A 14,612-nucleotide genomic window follows, 5' to 3' on the forward strand; every position below is an offset into this window, starting at 1 on the left:
ACCTGCCAAGCTCCCTTCCTTCCAGTTGTGCTCCCTCCCTCCAAAAAGCTTCCTTAACTGATAACAAGGGGATGGAATGACCAACCGACTAGACCGGCTATATTATAATTAAATATATTAAAACACCCGCAGTTTCCCTTTTCACAGAGACACAGAATCCAGCCACAAAAGGTATTTACTTCTTTCCTGAGACCTCTTCCCAGCTTCCCTCTTCTGAACCCCCGGAGTCATTCTATCCCAAAGCCAACACTGCGTGGCCTCCAGACTGCTTTCTCATCATATGTTCCCTGGGTAAGTTCACAGCAAAATTCTCTCTGAATTCCTGGAAGTAGAAGCTTGGGAGCCATTCGAGAGAGAGCCCTGGTGAGGGGAGTCCTGCACTGATGAGGGGCAGCCTTCTTGGTTTGTTTGTTTTGCTTTTTATCTTTTTAGGGCTGTACCCACGGCATATGGAGGTTCCCAGGCTAGGGGTCGAATCGGGGCTGTGGTCGCCGGCCCACACCACAGCCAGAGCAACACCAGATCCGAGCCACGTCTGCGACCTACACCACAGCTCACGGCAACGCTGGATCCTTAACCCACTGAGGGAGGCCAGGGATGGAACCAGCGTCCTCATGGATACTGGTCGGGTTCGTAACCCACTGAGCTATGCCAGGAACTCCCATGGCCTTCTTGTTTTTCATCAACCCCGAAGGGGGTGCCTTCAGCAGGACAAGCACATCTGGCTGCCACAGCCCCGCTGCCTTGCTCTGTTGTACACGCTGCACCTCCCAACAATCTGCCTCGGTGGCCTGGATTCTGCCTGAATTTACAGCCCCCGAGAGAGGAGAGTTTGGGTTCCTCGGGGGCAGAGATGGCTTTATTTATCTTTGCAATTCCCTCTGGCTGGCCCAGCACAGACCATGACATATAAATAATTCCCTTCCAAGAAGAACTGAATCCTCCTTGTCACCATGTTTATTACCAAGACCTAACCGTGCAGAGTCTCAAGCCTCCACTCCGGCCCCACCGTGCGGGCCTTGGCACCTCTCTCTGGATCTGGTACAGGAAAAACCAGGCCAGAGTCCTTGTCTCCAGCATCTTCCCCATTGAGACAGCTTTCCACAGCGTAATCCAAGTACAATCATAGACTCCCCCAGTTTAGAAGCCTTCCGTTTCCTTTTGTACTAGAAGGGTATTCGAAGCTCTTTCAACCTGACTGCAGTGTCCTTTCAATTCAGCTGTCCCTCCCAATTTTCCTGCGTTCTGCTCCCTGAACCACACTGTGCCCTGACACCCAGCTCGGTTACAGGCCTAAGAGCCTAAAGGATGCGCATGGTCCCCAGGCTGCCTAGTCCGCCAGTCAGGTACTCAGCTCCTGTGTGGCTCTGAAGCCTGTGCTGACAGCCCCAAGGCCAGGACTGCACTCCCCGCTGTGCTCCCCTAGAGTCTCCTTTGGATCTTCTTTGTAGCATTTATTCTGATTCTAATGTAAGCTCTGCAGCCTTCTCAGCCCTCAGAGGTAAGCTCCTCCAGAGCAGGGCCTGTGTCTCTGCCTCATTCCTATTTATATCCTCCCCAGGGCCAAGCACTTGGAGAGAGAGGGGTGCTCCCTCACCCCCTCGCCCTCCTCCCTCTCTCTCTGGTTGACTGAATTAAGATTATTTGGCTTGACTTTGGCATCTGGTTCTCAGACCTGGTTCCCAGGGGCAGTAGCACGGGTTAGACTGACGGACTGTGTACAGGACTCTTCCTCACTCCAAAGTAAGTTCCTATCATTTATAAAAGGGGACTAAAACCAGGCCCTGCCTCATAGGTTCGCTGCGTGGACTAAATGAAATAAGGCACTTCCTGGTCCCTCCCAGAGGAGCATTTATTTGTTTTTTCCAGTGTTTGTCCAGTTCCTGCTGTGCCGCCACTCTGTTTGACACCCACGACTCATCGGTCTTTTTCCACACGGGGCATCCACCTTAACTCCTCTGGACTTGGCCATCGATCATTTTCAAGGAAACACAGAGGGAGGCTCAGTCTATAAATGTGGGACTTTCCCATTCTTCCTGATTTCTCGAAGCTCTAGAGTCACATGGGTGGGGTTAACTGACAAGTAACAAACGTTCAAGCATGAGGTGGGAGAAAGTAGAAAACTCTCGTATTCATAGAGAGTTCCATCGCCGGGGGAGTGCAGCGGGAGGCTACCACTGGGTTTTTAAAATGTCGTATACGACTTTTGTCAAAAGAGTTTAAAAAGTTGCACAACTGGAAAAGAGGCAAGACTCCAGGATGACGACTCAAAAATATACTTTCTTTTGCAGCCTTTTCTCCTTCCTCTTTCCCTGGGAAGGAGATATAAACCCTGACACCTGAGGGGCGTTTGATTCTCAGGTACCGTGATAGGTTGAAGGTGAAGGTTATTGGATTTTCATGTCACATTTCAGGAAGGTGGTGAGGAGAAGCTGACATTAAGCAAACATTCTGAAAAAGCCTTTTAGCCAATAGTTTCTGAGAAGGCAAAAGAAGGATATGCTTTTAAAGAAAATATAGATATTTTAAAATAGAAACTATAATATTTAGTGTTGGCTCCAATGAGTTCTCTAAAGGGAGCCCAAACGTGGTTACTGATGCTAGCAAACCACATACGAGTTGGATAAGGACTTCTTTATGTTGGTTTAGACAAGATGCCAAGCTGGGCACTGTGGGCTGCAGATGGAAAGCCCGCCCCTGTCTGCTGGGCTCTAAGAGCTTATTATACTACCTCTGGGCAGAAAGAGGTATTTACAACCCAACCAAGGCATATGAAAAAAAGGTGAACGGGGAAGAAAAAGAAGGCAAACAGTTCAGGGAAGTTTTGAAGTATGTAGATAGTTTGAACCAAAACAAACAAACAAACCCCAAAGCAATAAAAAACAAAAATAAGACAGAAAAAAAAATGCCCATCTCCTTTAGTACTCTGGGCATGCAGTTATCAGAGTATGTCCAGAGGGTATTGGCATGATTGTGTTTTGTTTTTCCCACCAGCACAGAATTTTTGAAATTACTCATAGGGACATATGAAAAGAGATACATCTTTCATTTATAGGATAGTTGCTAGAGGTGCCATGCACAACATGATAAATACAGTTAATAGTGCTGTGGGTTATCTATGAAAGTTGTGGAAGGTAAATCCTAAGAGTTCATTCACATCACAGAGGAACAGAATTTCTATTTCTTTGATAACGCTGTATCTATCTGGGATGATGACTAAGCACTAACTTACTGGGGCAATCACCATGTATGTTAAGCGACATTATCCTGTACACTTTGCATTTACACAGAGCTACGTGTTAACTGTATCTCAATAAAACTCGAAGAAGAAACAAAAGGAAGTGATCCATATATAGTTCTTAGGACAGTATATGGAATATATGAAGTATTCAATATATGTCAGCTGCTAATTAAAAAAAAAAAAAGAAATACATTTTCCACCACAACTCAGGACACAATGCAAATTACACTAAAGCTAAATACATAAATTCATGCTATCTTAATTATCTTTGTCCTCTAATATTTTATACCCTATTATAAGTATTACATTATTATGTTATTCTTATATCCTATCTATTTCATTTTTTAAAAATGTTGTTTATAATCCGCCAAATTCATCTGACAACCCACCAATGGGCCATGATCCACAGTGTGAAAAACATGCTGCACTAGAGTTTCAGTTTTCTTAATACACCCAGGGCCCAGCAGAAGACCAGGCACATAGCTGACTCCCCAGATATAACTGTGAAAGCGTATTGACTGTTTGAGAGATGATCAGATTTCATCTGTTTGATTTTTTTTTTTTTTGAAGCTAAAAACAAATAAGGTTTTAAAAATTTTTTAATTTATTTTTACTTTTTTTTTTTCTTTTTAGGGCTGCAGCCTCAGCATATGGAAGTTTCCAGTCTAGGGAAGTCAGAGCTGTAGCTGCTGGCCTTCGCCACAGCCACAGCCACACCAGATCCAAGCTGCATCTGCAACCTACACTGCAGCTTGTGACAACGCTGGATCCTTAACCCACTGAGTGAGGCCAGGGACGGAACCTGCATCCTCGTGGGCACTAGTCAGATTTGTTACCACTGAGCCACAACGGGAATTCCTGAAGCTAAAAACAAATAATTTGTGATTATTTAGAAATGCAAAATGAAAATCTCTAGGAGTCAGATGTGTTTATGAGAAAAACACACATCAAACTACCTTTATTCTATATCTCAATGGTTTAGTAAAGCATGGAAATACTATGGACACAGAGTGTCTGGATTTCAGCCAGGAACTGACAAAAGGCTCTTACGATCATTGTGGGCAAGACAGCTAACTGCTGGAGGTTTTGGTGTTGTGTCAGTAGCTGGTTGAGTAACTCTCTCAAAGAATACGATTAAAAGACTGGAGGCAAATGAGGGAGAGATCTCTGGGGGATGCTTTCAGACCATGTCCATTTTAAGAATAACTTGAGGGAGTAAGAAGAATTCATGTTTTTAAAATGTGAAGACGGCACCTATCATGTATGGAATGGAGGATCAGCGGGCACCTGCTGTATAGCAGAGGGATCTCTACTCAATACTCTATGATAACCTATATGGGAAAAGAATCGGTATGTGCATATATGTACTTTGTTCTGCAGCAGAAATGAACACAATATTGTAAACTGGCGATACGTCAATAAAATTTTAAGATTCAAAAAAATTTTTAAAAATGTGATGACTTCACAGGTTACTCACTACGTGATCTTGAGCAAGAGACCCACTCTAAGACGGAAACCATAACAATACACATCTAGTATGGGTTGTCAACAGAATCAAATGAAATGATATGTGAAGATGCCAGATAAATCTTAAAAGTGCAAGATAAAAGTAATTATTATTGTTAGAGAAGAGTGATATTGAGATGCATAGATAGCTTAACAGAACTGAAGGATGCTCTATCCACAAGATGACATTTCATGAAATAAAATACAAGGACCCTGACTTCCCACTCTGTTCGGGGATGTGCAGGATGGAGCAGACTTGGTTCTGATTAAGAGCCCTGAGAGTTGTGGCAGATTTAAGCTTCTTATGAGTTAACCTTGTGATGTGGCTGCTAAGCTAAGATCATCCAAATTAGGACACCTGATGAGACGCATGGATCTCAGCACTCAGAAGCCTGACGCCCCCCTGTCACAAACATCAGGAACATTTTAAGTGGCACATGGAAAGGGATATATTTCTAGGGAAAAGTAATCAGGATGGCCAATGAGCTAGACCCCACAACCTTCTATGAAAGACAATGGAAAGAACTAGTAGTTTGGTTTATAAATAAGGAACTTGGAGTTCCTGTTGTGGCGCAGCAGAAGTGAATCCGATTAGGAACCATGAGGTGGCAGGTTCGATCCCTGGCCTCGCTCAGTGGGTTAAGGATCTGGCGTTGCTGTGAGCTGTGGTGTAGGTAGGTCTCAGATGCGGCTTGGATCTGGTGTTGCTGTGGCTCTGGCGTAGGCTGGCAGCAGCAGCTCCAATTGGACCCCTAGCCTGGGAACCTCTATATGCCACTAGTGAGGCCCTAAAAGGACAACACACACACACACACACACACAAATAAAAGAAATAAGGAACTCTAGAGCAGTGCTACTTGAAGAGTAGTCAAGAGGCTGCTGTCCTCAGTGAGATGAGTTCAGACAATGAGAGCAGCATTAAAATGATTTGTTACCATTCGGCAAGGCTGTGCCATCCAAGTTCATGAGCAGTGGAACTGCATATCTTACTGCACAGGGTTTGACACCAGCTTGGGTGCTGGGCACAGTAGTCCACCTTACAATATGTGGACGTTTCAAGATTGGTTTATGTACCGTAACCCACAGTGTAATTAACCTATCTTAACCCAAAGTGTATCATCTATAGGATCCATTGTTTTACAGAAAGATAATTGTAGAAATTGGCTAGTGATTAAGGAGTGAAGATGAATTTTGAAAATACAGCCTCACTTGGTTCATTTTGAATGAACAGTAAAAAAAGAAGAGCCAAAGCTTTTAAAAATTACTTTAAAGCTGCTTCTTTGATTCCAGTCAACATTCGGTAAGACTGGTCTCTTTATGATGGCTTATATTTTACTTTTTAATTAACTATTTGCTTTTTAGCTTTTTAGAGCCACATCTGAAGCATATGGCAGTTTCCATGCGAGGGGTCAAATCGGAGCTGCAGCTGCCGGCCTATACCACAGCCACAGCAATGCCAGATCCGAGCTGCATCTGTGACTACATCACAGCTCATGGCAACGCCAGATCCTTAACCCAGTGAGTGAGGCCAGGGAGTGAACCCACATCCTTATGGATACTAGTCGGGTTTGCTAACTGCTGAGCCATGATGGGAACTCTCTTATTTTTAAATTTTTAAAAATTTATTTATTTTTAATTTTTGCTTTTTAGGGCCACACCTGCAACATATGGAAGTTCCCAGTCTCAGGGTCTAATTGGAGCTACAGCTGCCAGCCTACGCCACAGCCACATGGGATGCAGACCGCATCTGTGACCTACACCACAGCTCATGGCAACGCCAGATCCTTAACCCACTGAGCAAGGTCAGAGATTGAACCTGCATCCTCATGGATACTACAAAGATTTGCTTCTGCTGAGCCACAAGGGGAACTCCAACAGTAAATATTTTAGATTTACAGGTCATTCAGTCTGTTACAACTACTGAACTCTGCCTCTGCAGTCAAAAGAATGGGTTTGGCTTTATTCCAATACAATTTTGTTCCAGCACAACTTTCTTCCAAAAACAGGAGCAGAAGTTTGCTGAGCCCTTGTCTAGAGAAAGGGGAAACCCATATTCTGCGTTTCTCCAGAGAAGAGAGCTGGAATCAGATGGGCGAGTTTACCTCAAATCAGCTTAGCTTATTTTATGGAAGACTTAGGTAATTAGGAAAAAATAAATTGCCTTGCAATATAACGAACGCATCGTTCTAGATGCTTACGAACAGAGGCTGAGTGAATTGTGATGGATGCTCTAAAAGTAAACCCTGTACTGGACGAGGGGTTGGAAAACATGAGTGAAGATCTCTTCTAACTCAAAGAGCCTATGCTTCTAGGTTAAGGGTCTGGCATTGTCACTGCTGTGGTGCAGGTTCAATCCCTGGTCCTGGAACTTTCACATGCTGTGGGGGAGGCCAAAAAAAGATCCTGTGGTTCCAGAACCTTCACATGTACCATCTTCAACTCAAGACTGTAACACTCTCCAGCCAAGTGAATGATGGGATGAGATGTAACTTCTCTCACTTGACTCTCCTGTTTGGACCTGCCAGGAGGTGTCTTGTTTGGTGGGAGACGGGAGGGTGTGCAAGCTGGTGGTGGGTGGAGGGGGAATTGGAGAACAGACCACTTGACAATGGCGGCAGCTCCTCTGAAAAGCCTGCAGCATCTGGGCCATGAGGTGCTGGCCGCAGGGTGGCACGTAGTCATGGTTTCGGTGTTGCTGTCCAGCTTTGGTCATGATTTCAGAGAGCTCTGTTACAACTATAACTTTAACCAGGATCTTCTCTTGACACCACTCTTGCCCCCTTGGGACGTCTTTGGTGAGAGTCCTGTGTGTGTACGTAGGTAGCCCCCTTTCCTTGTTTAACAGAGAGCCTTTGATCCTTACTGGAGTTTTCCGTCTCCGACTTTAGCTTTGAATAGAACTCATATCACATAAACATTAACCATAATTAGGGGATTTCAATGAGGTCACAAAGCAAGTGTGATTTCTATAGTAATAATGAAGACGAAGCACTCTTCTGAGAAAGAGTAGCTTTGCATGTGCCTCGGTGTTTTTAATTTAGACGAAATTCCAATGTTTGGCTTTTTCTAAAAAATGAGAACATTCTCAGCTGAAATTTTATATGCCTCAGAGACTCGTGCCAACCAGACACTGCATAAGGAGGGATTCTGTATTTTTTAAACAAAATTTGACCATATTTTCACACTGGAAATAGGAGCCCCTACAAATCCACAGCTGGACTGGGGTGGCTCCTCCGCAGTTGGGCAGGAGTTTAGACCTGCATCTTCCTTCAAAGGTGACTGAAACGGGGCAGCGCAGCCCTCCCGGTCAGAAGCACCCAACGGGGCCACTTGCAGCGCTGCAGGGGGAGGAGCCTGAAGCCAGAGGCGGCCTTTGACCTCAGGCTTCCCGGAAAAGCTGGCTTTAGGAAGACTTCTGGCGAGGGGCGTGGCCAAGAGTGAGGCTGCTTCCCCACCCCACTCTCACAGGGGAGGTGACCTCAGAACTTCAGAGGACACTTTTCTCTTCTGCAAATGGTAAGGCACTATCTCGTGGGAGGGTGGGTGCGCTTACATTTCTCCTGGTGCTTTACACGTACAAGGAAAATACAAGCCCGAGCACAAATGTGGTTCACGCTCCTCATCTATTTGTGGATTTTTTTTTTTTTTTCTGTCTTGGGTCAACTCACTAAACTCTTCAAAATTAAACAAAATCAACTAAGAACCAAATTCACAGTAGAGCAATGAGATGCATGACTCACTCACTAGGAGAGATCCAGAGATAAGTTTCCACAAAGACATTAAATAAATCATGGACCTGAGTACAGATAGCAAGAAACGTCTCTCTTCTAAAAACAACAATACACTATTTAATTGTATGGATTGCTGAGGAAGTCCTTCCAGGGCTCAGGCCAGGGGCCAGAAGCTCAGGCCAATACATTTCTGAGTATCTCTGAAAGGCCAGGAGGGGCAGCTTGTGGCCAGAAGAGCTGGGCGCAGATCCTGCCTCTGCTGTTTCTGTGTTGCTCTGGGCAAATTAGCTTCCTGCCCGCCCTTCAATCGGTGCTTCTATGATATGGAGTCAGTACGAGAAACACAGAGCGGCGCTGTGAGAGTTTGCTAACCACACTGCCGAGTGCTGAGCAAGCACGCACAGCCCTATGGGAGCAGAACGTGGCCCCGGATGGTTAGGCCATTTGGGGATGGCATTCTGCAGAATTAAACTCGTCTGGGCCTCTGCAGATTAGCAACGAACATCATATTTCCACTTCTTGGGTTGATTAAAATGGGGACATACCCAGAGGAAACGCGGCCACCTTTTTTTTTTTTTTTTCTTCTCCTTCCAAACAAATTCCAAATTGGTTAAGTGTCCCGTAGTGGTGCTTGGTTCTCAAGTTTCGCTTTCTATTTTTGATCATCAGGCCTCATCCAAGTCTGTATTTATTGTTCATATATATATATATATATGAACAATATATATATATATATTTGGCTGTGAAATAGGATTAGGCTATGACTCAGGCAAGGGGGAGAACACAGGCCACCACCAGGGTCTCCTGCGTCACTGCTGAGACCAAAGCCCTGGTCACGACTGAGATTCACAAGTGGGTAAGGACCACCCACTGGACTGATTTATTTCAAAATTCAGGCCACAAATCCCCACTTTACAATGTGAAAAGCAGTATTTCATTCACGTGCATGCTTCCGTGGAGCCTGCAGCTGCGCAGGGGCTGCGAGGGTGTGCGCCACCCCAGCCAGCGGACGGAAGAAATGAAGACGGTCAGACGCTGGAGCGGCCCATGGACGGAGGTGCTTTTGTGAGGGTCACGCAGACAAGCCCGACCCACGTTCCTTAAGCCTGTCTCACTCGTGGGTTTGGAAAAGCTGGGGGTCAGGTACAAATCCAGTCACACCCTTTGGCTGAAAACAAACCATGTCATGGGTCTTTAGCGTTTGCTTTTGTGATACACAGCAGCTGCCAGGCCGGAGGGGCGGCCAGAGACGGGCGTCTGGGCGGGGCTGTGCTGGGTTTAAGGAGAACCAGGCGTTACAACCACAGCATCTGACCCTCCTGCTTCAAACAGTGTGTACGCTTCTCAAGGGCTCTGTTCAGCCAGACAGCTGTTGGGATGTTTATCCCCACATTTTTGTCTTTGGTCTGGACACATTGCTCATGTGGGAATATGTGCTCGGGGTATTGTTTTTTGCCGTTTTTACCTTCTTAGCTTCAATCTTTGGTTCCTCGCTCAAGCCCCAACATGTTTTGAAGGTGAGGTCAACCAAAATTCATTTGTGCTTTTTTTCAGGTTTTATTTTAGAAATTCAGGTGAAAGTTATTTTTATAGCTTAGGTTACTCTAGAGTGACTTAAAATCCATGGGCTGTACGGACGTCTCTGTGTAGCCCAGAATAAAGAACACTTTCTTTTGACTCAAAGATGTTTTCCCTGCCTCTTCAAAATATACTGAGGCTGGACTTGTTACATATTGAACATGTGAAATGAAAAACGCAGTGAACGATTTTAATTCTGCGTTTCTTAAAAGGATCAATTCAGTGAGAAAGAGAAGGTCTTTCAGTGGCATGTGTAGGGGCCTGATTTTTGGAGTTAGACATACCTGAGGCTGAAACCCTTCTCCTCTACTGGCTGGAAGACCATGGGCAAGGGACTTAACCTGTTCAGTTTTCTTCCTTCTCTAGCAAGTTTATTTCAGAACTGAAATCTCCACTCTTGTTCCCCCAGAGAAAAGAGCACATGCGAAGTCCTAGAAGAGGGAGGGGGCGTCGAGGTGCTAAAAGCTAAGGACCTTCCTTGAGGCTTCGAGTAGAGAGGTGAGGCGCGTCCAGATCTTGTTACACCCTCCACCCCACGCCCACCATGGAGAGAACCTGCCTGCGGGTGAATGAACCTTGAACTTCACCCCACCAAGACGCCACAGGGAAGAGGGAGGCTGGGGGCATCTGGGATGGCCCCACACCTTCTCTTGATCTACAAGGCACTGTGGAATCCCTGTGGAGAAGTGCGTCTAAAAGGGAGTGGATATTTACAATGAAACACATTTCTGAAAGATTATCGTAAAGACTGAAGGCAGTGGACATCTGCATGCAAACCCGCTGATAAAAGCAAGATGAAACACTGGAATAAAAAGACGTCGGCCTAGGTTTATAATGGACTTAGAGCTATGATACGATGGGATATTTGGAGGACCAACATAGATGGTTGGGCACTTCAGAATTTTGCTTGGGTCTGTGTTGCTTTTCATCTGTGAATATAAGCTGCTTCTGTCAGTTTGGTTGCGAGTCAGTGGTAGTAAGGGGCGCCTACCTTTTTCCTTTGGAAGTTCACATCAAGTTTCATTGAGGCACACTTGTTCAACGTATTTAGTCGTCTAAAAAGAAAGAGAAATGTGGTGATCACTACTAGCAGTGAACCTAATTCTTCTTGCCACTTTGATAATCCTCCTTTGTTACCAGGGAAGCTGAAAGTGCACCGACCACCTGTCATGTCCGAAGAAAGAACTGCACCCCCCGAAGGCACCCGGGAAAAGGTTCCCATTTGTTCTCAGCCTCCAGACCTGAGCGGACTTTCTATGAAGCTTGCCAGTCCTTGCCCCTTCCCTAATCGAAACCCAGCCCTTTCCCAGCTTTTCTTTCCACCATTCTTGGGACCTGGGGACAATCGTTTTAGCCATACTTTCACCAGCTCCTCAATTCATCTGCCACCTTGACCTTCCATCCGGCCTCTTCTGCTCATCCCCAAATATGGATCATCGTAACCCTCTGCCTTCTCTCTTGATCTTGTGAGAAAACAACTCCCATTACAGTGCTCAATTATACCTGCCACGGACTGAACAGCACCCTCCCCAAACTCATACCCTGAAGCCCTAAACCCCAATGTTTCTGCACAAGTAATTAAGGTTAAATGAAGTCATAAGGTGAGCCCGGGGCCAACAGGACTAATGTCCATAAGGGAAGAAACCCCAGGATGCTCCCCCCTCTCTCCTCTGGGAGGACACAGCAAGAAGGCGGCTGTCTGCGAGCCAGGAGGCGCGTCCCTACGCTGCTGGCCACCTTGACCCTGGACCTTCCAACCTCGGGAACTGTGAGAAAACAACCCTCTGTGGTTGAAGACCCCCAGTCTGTGGTGCTCTGTTGGGGCGGCCCATGCTGACTACTGCATACATTTTGCAATTCTCCCTCAGTTGGGCTCCTCCAGTTGCTACCCAGCATTTGTTTCAGTTTTTCCCTCTGCTGGGCATCCATTCTTAGATCATGAGAAACATGCCAGTCCCTCAACAGAGGGCCAGCGAGAAAATACAGCTTCAGTCACTAATTCTGTAAACACTTCTTCCCTGCATCATAAAAAAAGGAGACGTTCCTATTCTTTTTCAAAGCGAAGCCTGTATCATGTCTGTGATTTCAACATCCACCCTTCATCTGGGACTCGGATGCCTCCTGTACTCCCTCTCAGCTCAGCACACTCTCAACGGCTTTCTTCTACTCAAACTTCTCCGTCTCAAAAAACAAAAACGACGAACCAAATAGTTAGCAACCTAAGTAACCATACGCAAGCTACCAGTTTTCCTTCTGTCCTCTTCTGTCAAACGGCTCTACTCACCATCCCAGCACCCTCTTCCTTTTATTATTACTCAGTCTGCAGAGAGCATCCTCAATTTTCATTCACGCTGTCTCTCTCTTTTTCTTTTTTTAGGGCTGCACCTGTGGCATATGGAAGTTCCCGGGCTCGGAGTCAAATCAGAGCTGCAGCTGCTGGCCTACACCACAGCCACAGCGATGCCGGATCCGAGCCGCGGCTGGCGGCCATGCCAGATCTCTAACCCACCGAGCAAGGCCAGGGGTTGAACCTGTATCCTCATGGATACTAGTCGAGTTCTTAACCCACGTGAGCCACAACGGGAACGCCTTCATTCACTCTCAATCCCACTGCAATGTAATTTCATGAAATTCTCTTTACCAATGCCCTTATTATTAGATAACTTTTTAAAAATCACAGCATGTGGCTTGAAGAGTCAAACGTTACCCCACATGTCTCTCCATTTACCACTCTTTGGAGGTGACTCTTTCCACTGTTTCCTTTGCTGTTTCCTTTGAACACGCTTATGCTGTTACTTCTCGATTTTTCAGTTTAAGTCATTGTCTCCTGATTCGTTCTATGAAAATTGAATGTTTTTTTACTACCCATTCCCACCCGTCACCCTCCTACATGCATATTCGCACTCTTTACCTCTTATAAATACAGCGGCCATAATTTTTTGATAAATCGATGTTCAGGTTTTACTCTCGTATGACCATAGATATGCTATTCACATGTCTATCATTCTTTGATGCCTTTTCCTTTCATTCTAAACTTTTCATTACACCAGGATTTAATAAGCATCTTATTCCATTGTTTCATACAGTATGTAGCCAATCTGAAAGGCTACATACTATATGATTCCAACTGTATGACATTATGGAAGAGACAGAACTATAGGGACTATAAAAAGGTCAGTGGTTGCCAGGGGTGGGGAGGAGGGGGTGACAGGGATGAATAGACAGCAGAGAGGATTTTTAGGGAAGTGAAATGATATTATGATATCAATATATTATAATGGTGGATACATGACCGTATACATTTGTCAAAATACACAGAAATGTACAAGACCAAGAGAGAAGCCTAACGCAAACTACGGACTTTGGGTGGTAATGATGTGTTACTGCAGCTTCACCAGTTGCACTGTCCCACTCTGTGTGGGATGTTAATGGTGGGAGAGGCTGTGCATATGTGGGTACAGATGGTATATGAGAACCTCCGTACTTTGTGCTTCATTCTGCCGTGAATCTAAAACTGCTCTTAAAAAAGTCCACTGTTTAAAAGTGTAGTCTTCCTTACACTTGATAAAATGGTAAAATAGAAATCATTTTATTTCTTGGACTTTGATCCTACTGTTGTAAAAGGGATCTGTATTTCTCTTGCTCTGAATCTACTTGCTTATTGGTCAATCTACGGAAATATCATTAAAGACATCTTACACATGCACCCGCATGTTCACTGCAGCACTATTCACAATAGCCAAGACATGGAGGCAGCCTAAATGTCCACTGACAGATGGATTAAGAAGATGTGGTGTATATATATATATATATATATATATATATATATATATATATACACACACACACACACACACTGGAATATTACTCAGCCATAAAAAAGAACAAAATAATGCCATCTGCAGCAACATGGATGGAACTAGAGATTCTCATTCAAAGTAAAGTAAGTTGGAAAGAGAAAGACAAATACCACATGACATCACTTATATCTGGAATCTAATATATGGCACAAATGAACCTTTCCACAAAAAAGAAAAACATGGACTTGGAGAACAGACTGTGGTTGCCAAGGGGGAGGCAGAGGGGCAGGGAGTGGATGGATTGGGAATTTGGGGTTAATAGATGCCAACTATTGCCTTTGGAATGGATAAGCAATGAGATCCTGCTGTATAGCACTGGGAACTATATCTAGTCACTTATGGTGGAGCATGATAATATGAGAAAAAAGAATATATACACATATGTGTAACTGGGGCACCTTGCTGTACAGTGGAAGATTGACAGAACACTGTACACCAGCTATAATGGAAAAAATAAAGATCATTCTTAAAAAAAGACATCTTAGAAATTCTGGACACAATTTCCAATATCATACATGTAGCTACTTAACTTTTTCTTTCACAATGTATACATTTATCACACCATGTTGTATACTTTAAATATATTATAAATTTGTCAATTATACCTCAATAAAGCTGAAAAAAAAAAGCTGACTTGTTAAGATGGAGGAAAAAAGAGATAAAACATGCTTTATGGGGGTTTAAAACTAGGTAGAC

At 44.6% G+C, this 14,612-nt stretch overlaps 1 protein-coding gene across 1 annotated transcript in view; it reads right to left on the reverse strand.

Moving 5' to 3' along the window:
* Positions 1-14,612, reverse strand: part of STARD13 (StAR related lipid transfer domain containing 13) — a 220,236-nt gene that overhangs the window by 26,335 nt on the left and 179,289 nt on the right. Inside the window, 1 exon segment of the mRNA XM_021065185.1 lies at positions 11,048-11,111. Within this exon segment, the coding sequence (XP_020920844.1) occupies positions 11,048-11,111 (64 nt within the window).

This window comes from Sus scrofa, chromosome 11 (assembly GCF_000003025.6).
Source record: "Sus scrofa isolate TJ Tabasco breed Duroc chromosome 11, Sscrofa11.1, whole genome shotgun sequence".
NCBI lineage: Eukaryota > Metazoa > Chordata > Mammalia > Artiodactyla > Suidae > Sus > Sus scrofa.